Source organism: Piliocolobus tephrosceles, chromosome 1, assembly GCF_002776525.5.
Source record: "Piliocolobus tephrosceles isolate RC106 chromosome 1, ASM277652v3, whole genome shotgun sequence".
NCBI classification, from domain to species: domain Eukaryota; kingdom Metazoa; phylum Chordata; class Mammalia; order Primates; family Cercopithecidae; genus Piliocolobus; species Piliocolobus tephrosceles.
Window position 1 is genome coordinate 93,498,163 of NC_045434.1, and position 15,978 is coordinate 93,514,140.

General features: G+C 42.2%; 1 protein-coding gene across 1 annotated transcript in view; it reads right to left on the reverse strand.

Annotated features, from left to right (window-relative positions):
- LOC111543946 (GON-4-like protein) overlaps positions 1-15,978 on the reverse strand; it is a 78,090-nt gene that overhangs the window by 19,252 nt on the left and 42,860 nt on the right. The window contains exons 11-12 of the mRNA XM_026457050.1: positions 9,608-9,800; positions 4,824-4,925 (exon numbers count right to left, since the gene is read on the reverse strand). Coding sequence (XP_026312835.1) covers positions 4,824-4,925; positions 9,608-9,800 — 295 coding nt within the window. The remainder of the gene's footprint in view (positions 1-4,823; positions 4,926-9,607; positions 9,801-15,978) is intronic.

The window sequence follows — 15,978 nt, forward strand, 5'->3', positions numbered from 1 at the left end:
TTTGGAGGCCGAGGCAGGCAGATCACCTGAGGTCAGGAGTTCGAGACAAGCCTGGCCAACCAACACGGTGAAACTCCTTCTCTACTAAAAACACAAAAATTAGCCGGGCATGGTGGCAGGGGCTTGTAATCCCAGCTACTCAGGAGGCTGGGGCAGGAGAACCACTTGAACCTGGGAGGTAGAGGTTGCAGTGAGCCGAGATCACACCATTGCACTCTAGCCTGGGGAACAAGGGTGAGACTTTGTCTCAAAAAAAAAAAAAAGTAGGTGGTGAGAACATGAATGTTAGCTGTATAATTTTCAACTTCTCTCTATATATATTTTTAAATTTCATAATAAGACGTAACAGGGGAAAAGTTTAAAGAAAATAAATGCTAGAATCCAGAGAAGAGTAACGTGTGGTAAGAGGTTTGGACACTAAGGCTTTGGAGAAGAAGAAATCTCGCAGAAGAAACTTGAAACTTTCCTATGTTTTGCATAGTGAAAAAAAAAAAACTTAAGAAACGTCTTTTAATATGGTACAGTTGGGGATAAATGGCTTTTTTTTTTAACAGCAAAAGACAAATAGGAGGCCGGGCGCAGTGGCTCATGACTGTAATCCCAGAACTTTGGGAAGCCAAGGCAGGTGGATCACCCAAGGTCAGGAGTTCAAGACCAGCCTGGCCAACCTGGTGAAACCCCCATCTCTACTAAAAATACAAAAATTAGCTGGGCGTGGTGGCGGGTGCCTATAATCCCAGCTACTTGGGAGGCTGAGGCAGGAGAAACACTTGAACCCAGGAGTCGGAGTTTGCAGTGAGCTGAGATCACACCACTGCACTCCAGCCTGGGCGACAACAGCAAAACTCCATCTCAAAAGAAAATAAAAAAATACAAGACAAATGGGAGGAATATAAGAGGATTGATCTTCTTGCTTTGCATTCAAATTTGGGTTCAATAAGGAAAGTATCTGAATTTGCATTCAGATTTGGGTTCAATAAGAAAAGTATTAATTGAGGAGGTATTCAAGTTTACAATACACTATCTGCAGAATTGTTGAGCTCCCTGTCACTGAAAGTATACAAACAGAGACTAAAAAGTCCACCTCAGAGGAAGTGTAAACAAATTCTCAAGTGGGCGGAAAACATGTGACCACATGGAGCTTTTCAAACTCTGTGATTTTATGCTTTTTAATTTTTTAATTTTAGTTATCCATATAAGGATAAGTCCTTTTAAAGGGATTACAATCAAATATGACAATGAGACACAAGAGGACAAGAGGCAGGAAAAAAAATTAAAAATTCTACTCCAGCTTTCACTATCATCACAGAACTGTATGACTAGAAAGACTGCCCTTCATTTACCCATCTCTATTTGATTGGCAAATATTGCCACCAGCTTTACAGCAGTAAACAACACAAAGCTCTTGAGAAGCTCACAGTCTAGGGGAGAAGACAGATACTAAATAAGCAATTATGACATATATATAAAAGGACAAAAAAAGGATATAAAAGTATATAAAAGGACAGTATATAAAAGGACAAAAAGAGTGGTACAGGAATGCAAAGCAAGATCAATCCTAATGAAGGAGGATCTCCCTGAGAAATTATATGTAAACTGAAGAAAGTAACAATCAAAACGGGAAGGCAAATACATTCCAGAATGATAGCTGAACTTAAGATCTGCTTTTACAGCCGGGCGCGGTGTCTGAAGCCTATAATTCCAGCACTTTGAGAGGCCAAGGAGGGCAGATCATGAGGTCAGGAGATCGAGACCATCCTGGCTAACACGGTGAAACCCCATCTCTACTAAAAATACAAAAATTGGCCGGGCAAGGCGGCAGGTGCCTGTAGTCCCAGCTACTCAGGAGGCTGAGGCAGGAGAATGGCGTGAACCCGGAAGGCAGCGCTTGCAGTGAGCCAAGATCATGCCACTGCACTCCAGACTGGGAGAGAGAGCGAGACTCTGTCTCAAATAAATAAGTAAATAAATAATAAATAAATAAAAATGTCTGCTTTTGTGCTTTAAGCAGATGTTTCTTTACTTGAATATGACACTGTTGACCATTCTGTCCTTCTTGAAAGACTTTTTTTTTTTTTTTTTTTTTGAGACTGAGTCTCGCTCTGTTGCCCAAGCTGGAGTGCAGTGGCCGGATCTCAGCTCACTGCAAGCTCCGCCTCCCGGGTTTACGCCATTCTCCTGCCTCAGCCTCCCGAGTAGCTGGGACTACAGGCGCCCACCACCTCGCCCGGCTAGTTTTTTGTATTTTTTTTAGTAGAGACGGGGTTTCACTGTGTTAGCCAGGATGGTCTCGATCTCCTGACCTCATGATCCACCCGTCTCGGCCTCCCAAAGTGCTGGGATTATAGGCTTGAGCCACCACGCCCAGCCAGAAAGACTCTTTTTTTTGAAATAGGTCTTGCTCTGACCCAGGTTGGAGTACAGTGTCATGATCTCTGCTCACTACAGTCTCCACCTCCTGGGTTCAAGTGATCCTCCCACCTCAGCTTCCCAAGTAGCTGGGACTACAGGCGTGCACCACCACAACTGACTAATTTTTATTTTATTTTTTAAATTTTTTTATAGAGACAATGTCTCACTATCTTACCCAGGCTAGTCTTGAACTCCTGGACTCATGTGATCCTTCTGCCTTGGCCTCCCAAGTGCTGGGATTATAGACACGAGCCACTGTGCCCTAGCCAAAAGACTCTTCCTTTGGTTTCTACAACACTAGATTTTCTAGGTTATTCTTGTACTTTCCTAGATTCTCCTTTCAGTTTTCTCAAAGTCTAAATCCTCAAACCTTTTCATTCTATATTTTCTCTAATTCTTGGTGCTTTCCTTTCAATGCTTCCACTATCCTTGTCATAATATATCAAAATAAATGAAAGATCTTCACAAAGGAAATGGTATTCTAATCTTAAAATCAAGGTGAAAGGCACAATAAAGCAATAAAATAAAATGTAAGTTCTAAAGGATTGTATTTACATATAATTCTCTTTACACAAAGAACTGCATTAATTAGGTATATCTTAGATGTTTATAAAGCTCTCTGCCTCCTAGTCTTTTGCTATTAAAAAAAAGCAATTTATCCCCAACTGTACCATATTAAAAGATATTTCTTAAGTTTTTTTTTTTTTTCCTATGCAAAACATACGAAAGTTTCAAGTTTCTATAAAGCTCTCTGCTTTATAAACATCCAAGACAGACGTTAATCTGGTCAAGAGCCAGCAACTTACCTTCTCCATGTCATGTATATTATTCCAGCACAGGATCATGCACACATGCAACAAAAATCAATGGCGTATGAAATATATTTTCTATTTTTCTTTCTCCCCATAGGTAGAATTTCTTCAGGATGAAATATATGTTTTCTATGCTTGACACACTAGCCAATTACATAATTTTTTTTTTGAGTCAGGGTCTCCCTCTGCCACCAAGGCTGGAGTGCAGTGGCACCATCATAGTTTGCTGAATCCTTGACCTCCTGGGCTGAAGCAATCCTCCTGCCTCAGCCTCCTGAGTAGCTGGGACTACAGGTATGTGCCAATACATTTGGCTAACTTCTTAAATTTTTAATAGAGACAAAGTTTCTCTATGTTGCCTATGCCGGTCTCAAACTCCTGAGCTCAAGCAATCTTCCTGCCCCAGCCCCCCAAAGTGCTAGGATTACAGGTGTAAGCTACCACGCCTAGCTCAATAATATAATTTTTTATACAAATAATTCAAGCCAAGTTATCATAACTGTTTTCCATACCTCCAGTCTTGTTCACTTTACCTAACAAATAAATACATGAAACTGGTATTAAATCAAAGTGATCGTTCTAAAATCCGAATCAGTTCCTACTGATTTACTGCTTAAAGCTCGTTTTTGTTTTTTTTTTTTTTTCAGGCGGAGACTTGCTCTGTCATCCAGGCTGGAGTGCACTGGCATGATCTCGGCTCATTGCAAACTCTCTGGCCTGGATTCAAGCAACTTTTCAGCCTCAGCCTCCCGAGTATCTGGAATTACAGGCACCTACTATCATGCCTGGCTAATTCTTGTATTTTTAGTAGAGACAGGGTTTCGCCATGTTGGCCAGGCTGGTCTGGAACTCCTGACCTCAGGTGATCCGCCTGCCTCCACCTCCCAAAGTGGTGGGATTACAGGCGTGAGACACTATGCCCGCCCTTAAACTTCATTTTGAGAGCTTAATGATCCTCCATGATGTAAACACTACCTAATTTTATCTACCACTTCTCTATCTTTTCACTCATATACCACCACCAAAGTACTTACTATTTTCCAAACACACTTTTTTGATGTTTTACAATTCTGTGGTTTGCAGATGCTCTTCTATTTGCAATATTCCTCTCTGTCCGTATTCACCAAATTTCTATTCCTTCTTCAAAACTAAGATAAAAAACCATTTCATTCTGCAAATTCTTTCCTAAGTTCTCCTATCCTAGTCCATATCACACACTAGGAGATGACACCCTCTTTTAGATCATTATACCTTATGTAAAACCTGTTACAGCATTTATCACTTTGTATTGTAACTTTTTCTGTTTCTATCACCCTACTAGGCTGAACTCCTAAAGCACAGATGCCATGTCTTATTCATCTTGCACAATCCCTGCCAAATAGTAAGGACTCAATACATGACTGTGGGATATACGAATGAACAACTGATGAGCTTTCTGAATAGATACCTAAATTGAAGAATCAGATCAATAAATGGGTAAAGGAAACTTAGATGTCTTAACATGGATAAGCTGCAAACTTCACCCCTAAAAATCTACAAAGTAAACAAAGGCAGCTGCAAAGCAATCAAGAGCAGGACTTATAATAAACACAGACTCACTGGTGATTCTCACTGCCCGGTCAGTCCGGAAATCCTCTGTGTCTGGTTCATCAAGGTCTTCCAGGAAATTATATTCTGGATCATCATCATCATCTGCTTCATCTAGAGAAAAAAGTGTTTCAGATGCTTATTCCCAACTTTGTTCTCAAACTTCTAAGAATCTGTTCCAATAAAGCACATTTCTTCTTTTTTTTCTTTTTTTGAGACAGAGTCTCACTCTGTCGCCCAGGCTGGAGTGCAGCTCACTGCAACCTCCCCCTCTCAGGCGCAAGTGATCCTCCCACCTCAGCCTCCTGAGTAGCTGGGACCACAGGCAAATGCCACCACGCCCAGCTAATTTTGTGTAGTATATTCCACGAAAATAATACTTTCTGTAAAAGCTACTTGTACAATGAAGCTGACAGTGAAAAAAGGAATGGCCCAAATTCCCAACAATTAGAGAATGACTATATAATTATAATTTCTTAGTATAAAATAGTACAGGTTGAGCATTCCAAATCCAAAACTCCAAAATCTGAAACTTTGTGTGTGCAAACATGACTCTCAAGGGAAATAGCCACTGGAGCATTTCAGATTTCAAATGTTCTTTTTCCTTTTTTTTGAGACAGGGTCACACTCCGTCACCCAGGCCGGCGTGCAGTGGCATGATCATGGCTCACTGCAGCCTTGACTGCCCAGGCTCAGGCGATTGTCACACCTCAGCCTCCCAAGTAGCTGGGATTACAGGCACATACCACCATGCCCAACTAATTTTTGTTATTTTCAGTAGACACAGGATTTTGCTATGTTGCCCAGGCTGTTTTTGAACTCCTGCATTCAAGCGATCTGAATGCCTCGGCCTCCCAAAATGCTGAGATTACAGCATGAGCCACTGTACCCCGCCCAGATTTCAAATTTTCAAATTTGGTATGCTTATCTGTTAAGTATAATAATACATATATTCTAATATCTGAAAAAATCTGAAAGCCAAAACATTTCTGGTCCTGAGCATTTTGGATGATGGTGATACTCAACATGTATATATATAAAATGTGAATATGTAACCATTCTATAAATGTTCAATACATGTATGACAAAAGTACAATACATATATAATAATCATAAGCATGAAAAATTATATCCTAAGAATAACTAAAAATACACAAAAATAATAAACATTTGTTAGAATAATAGAAATATCAGTGTTTTTCTCCCTTTTAATAGTCTTTTTTCTTTTCTTTTTTTTTTTTTTTTGACACGGAGTCTCGCTCTGTCACCCAGACTGGAGTGCAGTGGCACGATCTCGGCTCGCTGCAAACTCTGCCTCCCAGGTTCGAGCAATTCTCCTGCCTCAGCCTACCAAGTAGCTGGGACTACAGACGTCCGCCACCATGCCCATGTGAAGAAAGAAAAAAAAAAAGTAGAAATGAGGTCTCACTGTGTTTCCCAGGCTGGTCTCGACCTCCTGGCCTCAAGCAATCCTCGTACCTTGGCTTCCCGTAGTACTGGGATTACAGGCATGAGCCACCACGACTGGACTATCTTTTCTAAATGTTTGAGAAAAGTTCTAAATTTAAATTTAGAACTAAAATTTAATTATTCTTATCCCCACATTAATGTGGAAAACTAAAAAGTAACTACACACTGAAACTCTCACAGATGCATATCAAACTATTATCAGTGGTCCCTCTGGGAAATGAAACTTGAACCTTGGTGTCAAACGCCTTGGAAAGGACTGGTAGGAAAATGAAGTGTCAATAAATAAACTCTAAGAGACACATAAACCCCAAAAAAATCATATTAAAAATTTCACGTATGTAGATACATACATTTTTCTTGGGGGGAAGGCTTCAATTGTTTTATTTTTGTAATATTTGATTTCTTTATACCAAGCATATTATTCTTACAGTTTTAACAGTGAAAAAAGAGAAAACTCTGGAAAGAATATATCCTACAGAACCCAGCATATAGAGTATATCACGTCACTTCTACTCAGACGCCTCCTCTCCTCCCTGTCACTGTTTTCAAAAATCTTTCCAAGGTCCATTCCAATTACCAGCTCTTTCATGTTTAGGATGATCTCTGATCATCCTAAACAAAAGTTACCTTGTCCTCTTCTAAAACCTTAAAACAGCATTTACGCCACTTTGATGGTGTATCTGAGTTTATTCAACAGCTTCATTCATTTACAATGTATTGACTGAGTGCAGTGGCTCACTCCTGTAATCTCAGCACTTTGGGAGGCAGAGGTAGGAGGATCGCTTGAGCGCAGGAGTTTGAGATCAGCCTGGACAACATGGCAAAAACCCAACTCCACAAAAAATACAAAAATTGGCCGGGCGTGATGGCACAAGCCTGTATTCCCAGCTATTCAGGAAGCTGAGGTGAGAGAATTGCTTGCGCCGAGGAGGTCAAGGCTGCAGTGAGCTGAGATCTCACCACTGCACACCAGCCTGTGTGACAGAGTGAGACCCAGTCTCACACACACACACACACATACAAACAAATACAATGTATTGTGAACCTAACAATGGGCCAGGCACCCTGTCATTCATACAGCTTTTATTCCATGACCAAATGATTATGCTCCTTTATCCCTCTAGAGTCTAGCACAATGCCTTGTATAAAGAAAGTACGCAAACATTTGCCAAATGATAGACAATGTAATGATTAATAGTATCATAAGGTACATTCAAAGACTTGTTATCTCCTTTCATTGACTTATCCTGACTTACTCCTAGCATTACCTACACAACCATTTACTCAGTCTATTTCTTTTTTTTTTTTTTTTTTTGAGATGGAGTCTCACTCTGTTGCTAGGCTGGAGTGTGGTAGTGTTATCTCAGCTCACTTCAACCTCCGCCTACCAGGTTCAAGTGATGCTCCTGCCTCAGCCTCCTGAGTAGCCGGGACTACAGGCATGCGCCACCACACCCAGCTAATTTTTGTATTTTTAGTAGAGACGGGGTTTCACCATGTTGGCCAGGATGGTCTCAATCTCTTGACCTTGTGATCCGCTCACCTTGGCCTCCCAAAGTGCTGGGATTATAGGCGTGAGCCACCACACCTGGCCTACTTAGTCTGTTTCCATCCAAACTTTTACCTGATCACTACTGCTTCCCCATTTCTGATAATACCATTACTTCTTTAGGGTTACCACATATTTCAACCACACTGTTCTATGAGGTGCTATCAATCACCAGACTCCATGCTGAATAGTCTCCCTATTAATCCCATGCAACACCAAGAGACTGGGCATGAGATCAAACCAAGCCGATCTGACTTGTTCCCCTGGATTTTATAAGTGAAGCTTGTAGGGGAGAGTCCTGAAGTGTAGACAAAGCAAAAAGTAATCATGGAGTGCTTATGAACAGAGTTCTAACCTTGTAGAAAAATAAATGTGAGAAGGGAGCTGAGTGACAAAAGGAAGTAAAATAGAGAGGAAAGGGGGATCCTAACAGTGCCTCAGTTCCACTGCTGATTTACTACACTTCCAAAGTCTGGTTTCATTTCACCCCAGCAAGATAGAGTTAGGATTCTTTCACTTCATCATGCAGACCCTTAACTAACACGATGTTCTTTTGGTAAATCATTGAACCCTAATGAAATCATACATAAAATTTTGAACAGGCCAGGCACAGTGGCTCATGCCTGTAATCCTAGCTCTTTGGGAGGCCGAGGTGGGAGGATCTCTTGAGGCAAGAGTTTAAGACCAGCGTGAGCAACATTTCTCTACAGAAATTTTTTTTTTTTTTTTTTTGAGACGCAGTCTTGCTCGTCACCCTGGATGGAGTGCAGTGGCCGGATCTCAGCTCACTGCAAGCTCCACCTTCTGGGTTCACACCATTCTCCTGCCTCAACCTCCAGAGTAGCTGGGACTATAGTCGTCCGCCACCACGCCCGGCTAATTTTTTTGTATTTTTAGTAGAGACGGGGTTTCACCATGTTAGCCAGGATGGTCTTGATCTCCTGACCTCGTGATCTGCCCACCTCGGCCTCCCAAAGTGCTGGGATTACAGGCGTGAGCCAACGTGCCCGGCCCAGAAATTTTTTAAAAAATTAGCCAGGCGAGGTGCTGCATGCCTGTAATCTCAGCTACTTGGGAGGCTGAGACCTGAGGAGGATCTCTTGAGCCCAGGAGTTTAAGGCTACAGTGAGCTATGGTCACACTACTGTGATCCACCCTGGGCAACACCCTGTTTTGGGACGGTGTCTCAAAAACAAAAGACAACAACAAAACTATGTGTGCATGTATGTTTCAAGGGATTCAAATCGCAGCATTCAACAATCTTAGGATTCAAAAGATTCCTTACCCAGAAAAAAAAAAGAAAGAAAGAAATGTTAACAACTGGCCCAGGCATGGTGGCTCATGCCTATAATTCTGGCATTCAGGAGGCCAAGGTAGGAGGATTGCTTGAGGTCAGGAGTTTGGGAACAGCCTGGGCAACATAGTGAGACCTCGTTTCTACAAAAAAAAAAAAATTAGTCAGGCACAGTGGCATGTGCCTGTAGTCCCAGCTACTCAGTGGGATAAAGCAGAGGATTGCTTGAGCCCAGGAGGTCAAGGCTGCAATGAACCGTGACTGCAACATTGCACTCAGCCTGGGTGACAGAGTGAGACCCTATCTCATGAAAAAAAAAAAGAAAGAAAAAGAAAAATTAACTACTGATTTAAGATAAATTATCAGTTAAATATAAATTAAATCAATTAACCCAAACCATTCCATTCTATACCCTTCCAAATAATAAAAATTTTACAACCGATAATGGCCACTATATATAATAAATCACAAACCAAAACTTACCTTCATTCCCCACATCATCATTCATAAGTCCCCCTAGCCACATCTTCCAGTCCTCATCATCTGCTGTATTGGGGTCATACATATCTGGAGTGATGTCTGGAGCTTGGAGCTCTGCCTCTAGTTGGCCCAGGGGAACATCTTTCAGGGGCATCTTAGAACGCGTTCGAAATGCAATGAGACTGTCATCCATGGGCTGGACAACGGAGAAAGAAAAACAAGTCACTGAGTGAGTGATGTTTCCAAACCTCATCATTACTCCTTTTCTTCTCATCTTAGCTTAAGTAACAGGATCTTTCCTCTAAACAATTTGGATTTATTATTGCTTGAGAAACTTTAAGAAACACGACATAAAAAAGAAATAAAATAAAATAAATGACATCAGTTTGAAACCAACATTTTATGAAAATTTGTAACAGCTTTATTGAGATATAATTCACATACCATAAATTTCACCCTTTTAAAGTGTATAATTGAATGGATTTTCATATATTCACAGAGTTATACAACCATCACCCTTATCTAATTTCAGAACATTTCATTACCCCCAAAAGAAACCCCATCCATTAGTAATCACTTCCCTTTCCCCCTCCTCCCAGCCCCGGTAAGCATTAATCTATTTTCTGTCTCTATGGATTTGTTTATGCTGGACGTTTCACTTAGATGGAATCATACAATGTGTGGCCTGTCTCTGGCCGCTTTCAGTTAGCATAATGCATTCAAATCCCACCCTGTTGTAGTATCTATCAATACTGTTTTTTTTTTGAGACGGAGTCTTGCTTTGTTGCCCGGGCTGGAATGTAATGGTGTCATCTTGGCTCACTGCAACCTCTGCCTCTTGGGTTCAAGCGATTCTCCTGCCTCAGCCTCCCAAGTAGTTGGGATTACAGGCGCTGGCCACCACATCCAACTAATTTTTGTATTTTTAGTAGAGATGGGGTGTCACCATGTTGAGCAAGCTGGTCTCGAACTCCTGACCTCAGGTGATCTGCCCGCCTCAGCCTCCCAAAGTGTTCGGATTACAGTTGTGAGCCACCATGCCTGGCGTTTTTTGTTTTGTTTTTTTCTTAAGAGATAGGGTCTCGATCTGTTATCCAAGCCAGAGCACTGGCACAATCAGAGCTGACTGCAGCTTCGAACTCCTGGGCTCAAGCAATTCTCCTGCTTCAGTCTCCCAAGTAGCTGGGACTACAGGCATGCACCACCATGCTCAGCTAATTTTTTTTTTTTTTTTAGATGGAGTCGTGCTCTGTCGCCCCTTCTGGAGTACAGTGGTACGATCTCGGATCACTGCAACCTCCATCTCCCAGGTTCGGGCGATTCTCCTGCCTTAGCCTCCCAAATAGCTGGGACTACAGGCATGTGCCACCACACTTGGCTAATTTTTGTATTTTTAGTAGAAATGGGGTTTCACCATGTTGGCCAGGCTTGTCTTGAACTCCTGGCTCCAGGTGATCTACCTGCTCAGCCTCCCAAATGTTGGGATTATAGGTGTGAGCCACTGGATCCATGTTCAGCTAATTTTTTTCATTTTTTGTACAGATGGGGGAGAAAGTGAGAGACCTCCATCTTTGTACTTTTTCAAGACTGTTTTGTCTATTTTGGGCCTGTGCAATTCCACATGAATTTTAGGATTAGGTTGTTAATTTCTACAAAATCATAGCTGGGATTTGGATAGGGACTGCATTGAATCTGTAGATCAATTTGGGAAACTCCCCCTAGACCACACTGCATCAACCTCCTAATGGGTTTCTGTTTACCCTCTTGCCTTACTCTAGTCCATTTCCCACACATTAACCAAAAGGAATTTTTAACATTAATCCGAAAATATCACAAAAATCTTTCCTAATTTTTTTTTTATGGAGTCTCACTCTTTCCTAGGCTGGAGTACAGTGGCGTGATCTCAGCTCACTGCAACCTTCACTTGCCAGGTTCAAGCAATTCTCCTGCCTCAGCCTCCTAAGTAACTGGGATTACAGGTGTGTGCCACCACACCCGGTAATTTTTTTGTATTTTTTGTTAGAGACGGGGTTTACCATGTTGCCAGGCTGGTCTCGAACTCCTGACCTCAGGTGATCCACCCGCCTCGGCCTCCCAAAGTGCTGGGATTAGAAGCATGAGCCACCACAGTGGGCATCTATTCTAATGTTTAAAATACAATCTACACTCCTAATCATGGTTTCCTAAGACCTTCATGATCTAGCTCTTGCCTTGCTCTCTCACCTCATTTCTACCTCTCTTTTTCACAATCCCACCCTTCATGTAGTTTCTGTTCCTTAACCATGCCAAGGTTGTCTCTATCTTAGCGACTTAGAATGTGCTGTTTCTTCCATATGGAGCACTTTTCCTCCCGAGATCTTTTACTTGCCTGGCTTCCTCCATTCGGATCTCAGCTTAAATGCTATCTCCTCAAAGAGGCCTTTTTGTTTTGTTTTGTTTTGTTTTTTGACAGTCTTGCTCTGTCGCCCAGGCTAGAGTGCCATAGCGTGATCACAGCTCACTACAGCCTCGACCTCCTAGGCTCAGCATCCCAAGTAGCTGAGGCTAAAGGTGCGTGCCGGTATGCCCAGCCAAGTTTTATACTTTTTGTAGGGACAAGGTCTCACTGTCTTGACTTCCTGGGTTCATGAGATCCGCTCTCGTTGGCCTACTAAAGTGTTGGGATTACGGACATGAGCCACCAAACCCGAACCTGTTTTTTTTATTTTTTTAAAGTAAGTTCTCATACTATTGCCCATGCTGGAGTATAGGGGTGCAGTCATGGTTCACTGTAGTCTCAAACTCCCAGGCTTAATCAATCCTCCCGCCTCAGCCACCAAGCAGCTAAGAATACAGGCATGCACCACCACACCTAGAAACTTTTTCTGAATTTTTGGAGAGTCAGAGTCTCACTATATGGCCCAGCCTGGTCTCAAACTCCTAGCTTCAAGCAATCTTGTAGCCTAGGCCTCCCAAAGTGAAGGAATTACAGCCAAGGAGGTCTTTTTTGATCAGCTTATCTAAAGTTCTCTGATAGGAAGTTTCATATTTCCTCATTTTAATTTAGTTCATAGCACTTAACCACTATCCGAATTTACTTGTTTATATGTTTATAGTCTATCTCTCCTCAATAGACTGTAAGTTCCGTGACGAACAACTTTTTCTGTCTTCTACACTGTTGTTTCTCAACTTCAACCATTCAGTATGTGTTTGCTAAATAAATGGTTAGATAAAAAACTATTGCTGGCCGGGCACGGTGGCTCAAGCCTGTAATCCCAGCATTTTGGGAGGCCGAGACAGGCGGATCACGAGGTCAGGAGATCGAGACCATCCTGGCTAACACGGTGAAACCCCGTCTCTACTAAAAACTACAAAAAACTAGCCGGGCGAGGTGGCGGTGCCTGTAGTCCCAGCTACCCGGGAGGCTGAGGCAGGAGAATAGCGTGAACCCGGGAGGCGGAGCTTGCAGTGAGCTGAGATCCGGCCACAGCACTCCAGCCTGGGTGACAGAGCAAGACTCCGTCTCAAAAAAAAAAAAAAAAAAAACTAATTACTGCCCCTACTAGGATTTATTCACTCAAAAGCATGGTGATTAAATGACTTACTATTCCATTCAATATTCTATTTTTAATTATATACATTACATATATATATAACTATAAATATAAACATATATATTTGAAATGGAGTCTTGCTCTGTCACTCAGGCTGGAGTGCAGTAGTGCCATCTCAGCTCACTGCAACCTTCGCTTCCAGGGTTCAAGCAATTTTTGTGCCTCAGCCTCCCAAGTAGCTGGGATTACAGGTGCTTGCCACCACACCCAGCTAATATTTGTATTTGTGGAGACGGGGTTTCACCATGTTGACCAGGCTGGTCTCAAACTTCTGACCTCAGGTGATCTATCTGCCTCAGCCTCCCAAAGTGCTGGGATTACAGGTGTGAGCCACTGTGTCCAGCCTTAATTATATTTTTTAATTTTAGGATTTATTTTTAAATTATTATATTATACTTTAAAATTTTAGGACAGACATTTTTTCATTGACCTGCAAGAATGATAGGGGAAACTTGGAACATTAAAATTTACCGGCTAAGGCCGGGCACGGTGGCTCACGCCTGTAATCCCAGCACTTTGGGAGGTCGAGGCAGGTGGATCACAAGGTCAGGAGATTGAGACCATCCTGGCTAACACGGTGAAACACTGTCTCTACTAAAAAATACAAAAAATTAGCTGGGTGTGGTGGCAGGCGCCTGTAGTCCCAGCTACTTGAAAGGCTGAGGCAGGAAAATGGCGTGAACCCGGGAGGTGGAGCTTGCAGTGAGCTGAGATTGCACCGCTGCACTCTAGCCTGGGCAACAGAGCAAGACTCCATCTCAAAAAAAAAAAAGAAAGAATAATCAATGGATGCTAATATTAGTGTGAGAAAAATAATTTGATTAATTGGGCTGGGCACATCAGCTCACGTCTGTAATTCCAGCATTGTGGGAGGCTAAGGTAGGCAGATCATTTGAGGTCAGGAGTTTAAGACCAGCCTGGCCAATGTGGTGAAACCCCATCTCTACTAAAAATACAAAAAATTAGCTGGGTGTGGTGTTAGGCATCTGTAATCCCAGCTACTCGGGAGGCTGAGGCAGGAGAATCACTTGAACCTGGGAAGTGGAGGTTGCAGTGACCCAAGATGGCGCCACTGCACTCCAACCTGGGCAACAGAGCAAGACTATGTCTCAAAAAAAAAAAAGAAGGCCGGGCCCAGTGGCTCATGCATGTAATCTCAGCACTGTGGAAGGCCAAGGCAGGTGGATCACGAGGTCAGGAGATCGAGATCATCCTGGCTAACACAGTGAAATCCCATTTCTACTAAAAATACAAAAAATTAGCCAGGCGTGGTGGCATGCGCCTGTAATCCCAGCTACTCAGGGGGCTAACGCAGGAGAATCACTTGAACCCAGGAAGCAGAGGTGCAGTGAGCCAAGATCACACTACGGCACTCCAGCCTGGGCAAGACAGTGAGACTCCATCTAGGAAAAAAAAAGAAAAGAAAGAAAGGAATTCGGCTTTGAAGTATATCCCCATATGATATATACTAATTAAAAATAGAAAATAATAACTTTACAGTAGGAAAACCAAGCACGTACAACCTCAACCAAGTGATGAAAGTTAACATGACAGACATCATGTGCCTTCTGATATGATGCACTGAGAAATACACATCACTCTTCCAGTATTTGTAACAAAAGTGCAAAACCTGAATCTAATTAAGATGAAATATTAGAAAAATAAAAATTGAAGAACATTCTACAAAATAAGTGGTGTATACTCCTCAAAACTATCAGGGTTATAAAAGACAAAGACTGAGAAACTGTTCCAGATTAAAGGAGACTAAAGAACAAGACAATTAAATAGATATTTAATCCAGGGTTGAATGCTGAATAGAGAAAAAATTTATTTTCCTCCAACATAAAGGGCATTATTGAGACAATAGACAAAACCAGAATAGGCACTTTAATATATTATGTTATATTACTGTATCCTGATTGATTGATTGATTGATTTTGAGACAGAGTCTCTCTCCGTTGCCCAGGATGGAGTGCAGTGGTACAATCTCAGCTCACTGCAACCTCTGCCTCCCGAGTTCAAGCAATTCTCCTGCCTCAGCTTTCCGAGTAGCTGGGATTATAGGCATGCGCCAAGACACTTGGCAAATTTTTGTATTTTTAGTAGAGATAGGGTTTCACCATGTTGGCCAGGCTGGTCTTGAACTCCTGACCTCAAGTGTTTCACCCACTTTGGCCTCTCAAAGTGCTAGGATTACAGGCACGAGCCACTGCACACAGCCTATATCCTGATTTTGATTAACACACTATTATACCGTGTTAATACAAGAGAATAAACTAATTTTTAGATAATATACACAAAAAAGAGGCTGGGCACGGTGGCTCACGCCTGTAATCCCAGCACTTTGGGAGGCAGAGGCGGGCAGATCACGAGGTCAGGAGATCGAGACCATCCTGGCTAACACGGTGAAATCCCGTCTCTACTAAAAATACAAAAAATTAGCCGCGTGTGGTTGTGGGCGCCCGCCTGTGGTCCCAGCTACTCCGGAGGCTGAGTCAGGAGAATGGCATGAACCCGGGAGGCGGAGCTTGCAGTGAACCGAGATCGAGACTGCGCTCCAGCCTGGGCGACAGAGCAAGACTCCGTCTCAAAAAAAAAAGAAGAAAATATACACAAAAGCATGTAGAGAGGTAAAATGGCATCATGCCTGCACCACACTCTAAAATGATTCAGAAAACAGTATGTGTATACAGAAAGAAAGAGGAAGAGAACCATCAAGCAATTGTGGTAAAAGGTTAATTTGGGGGAATTTGGGTGAAGCTTTTTGCTGTGTTCTACATT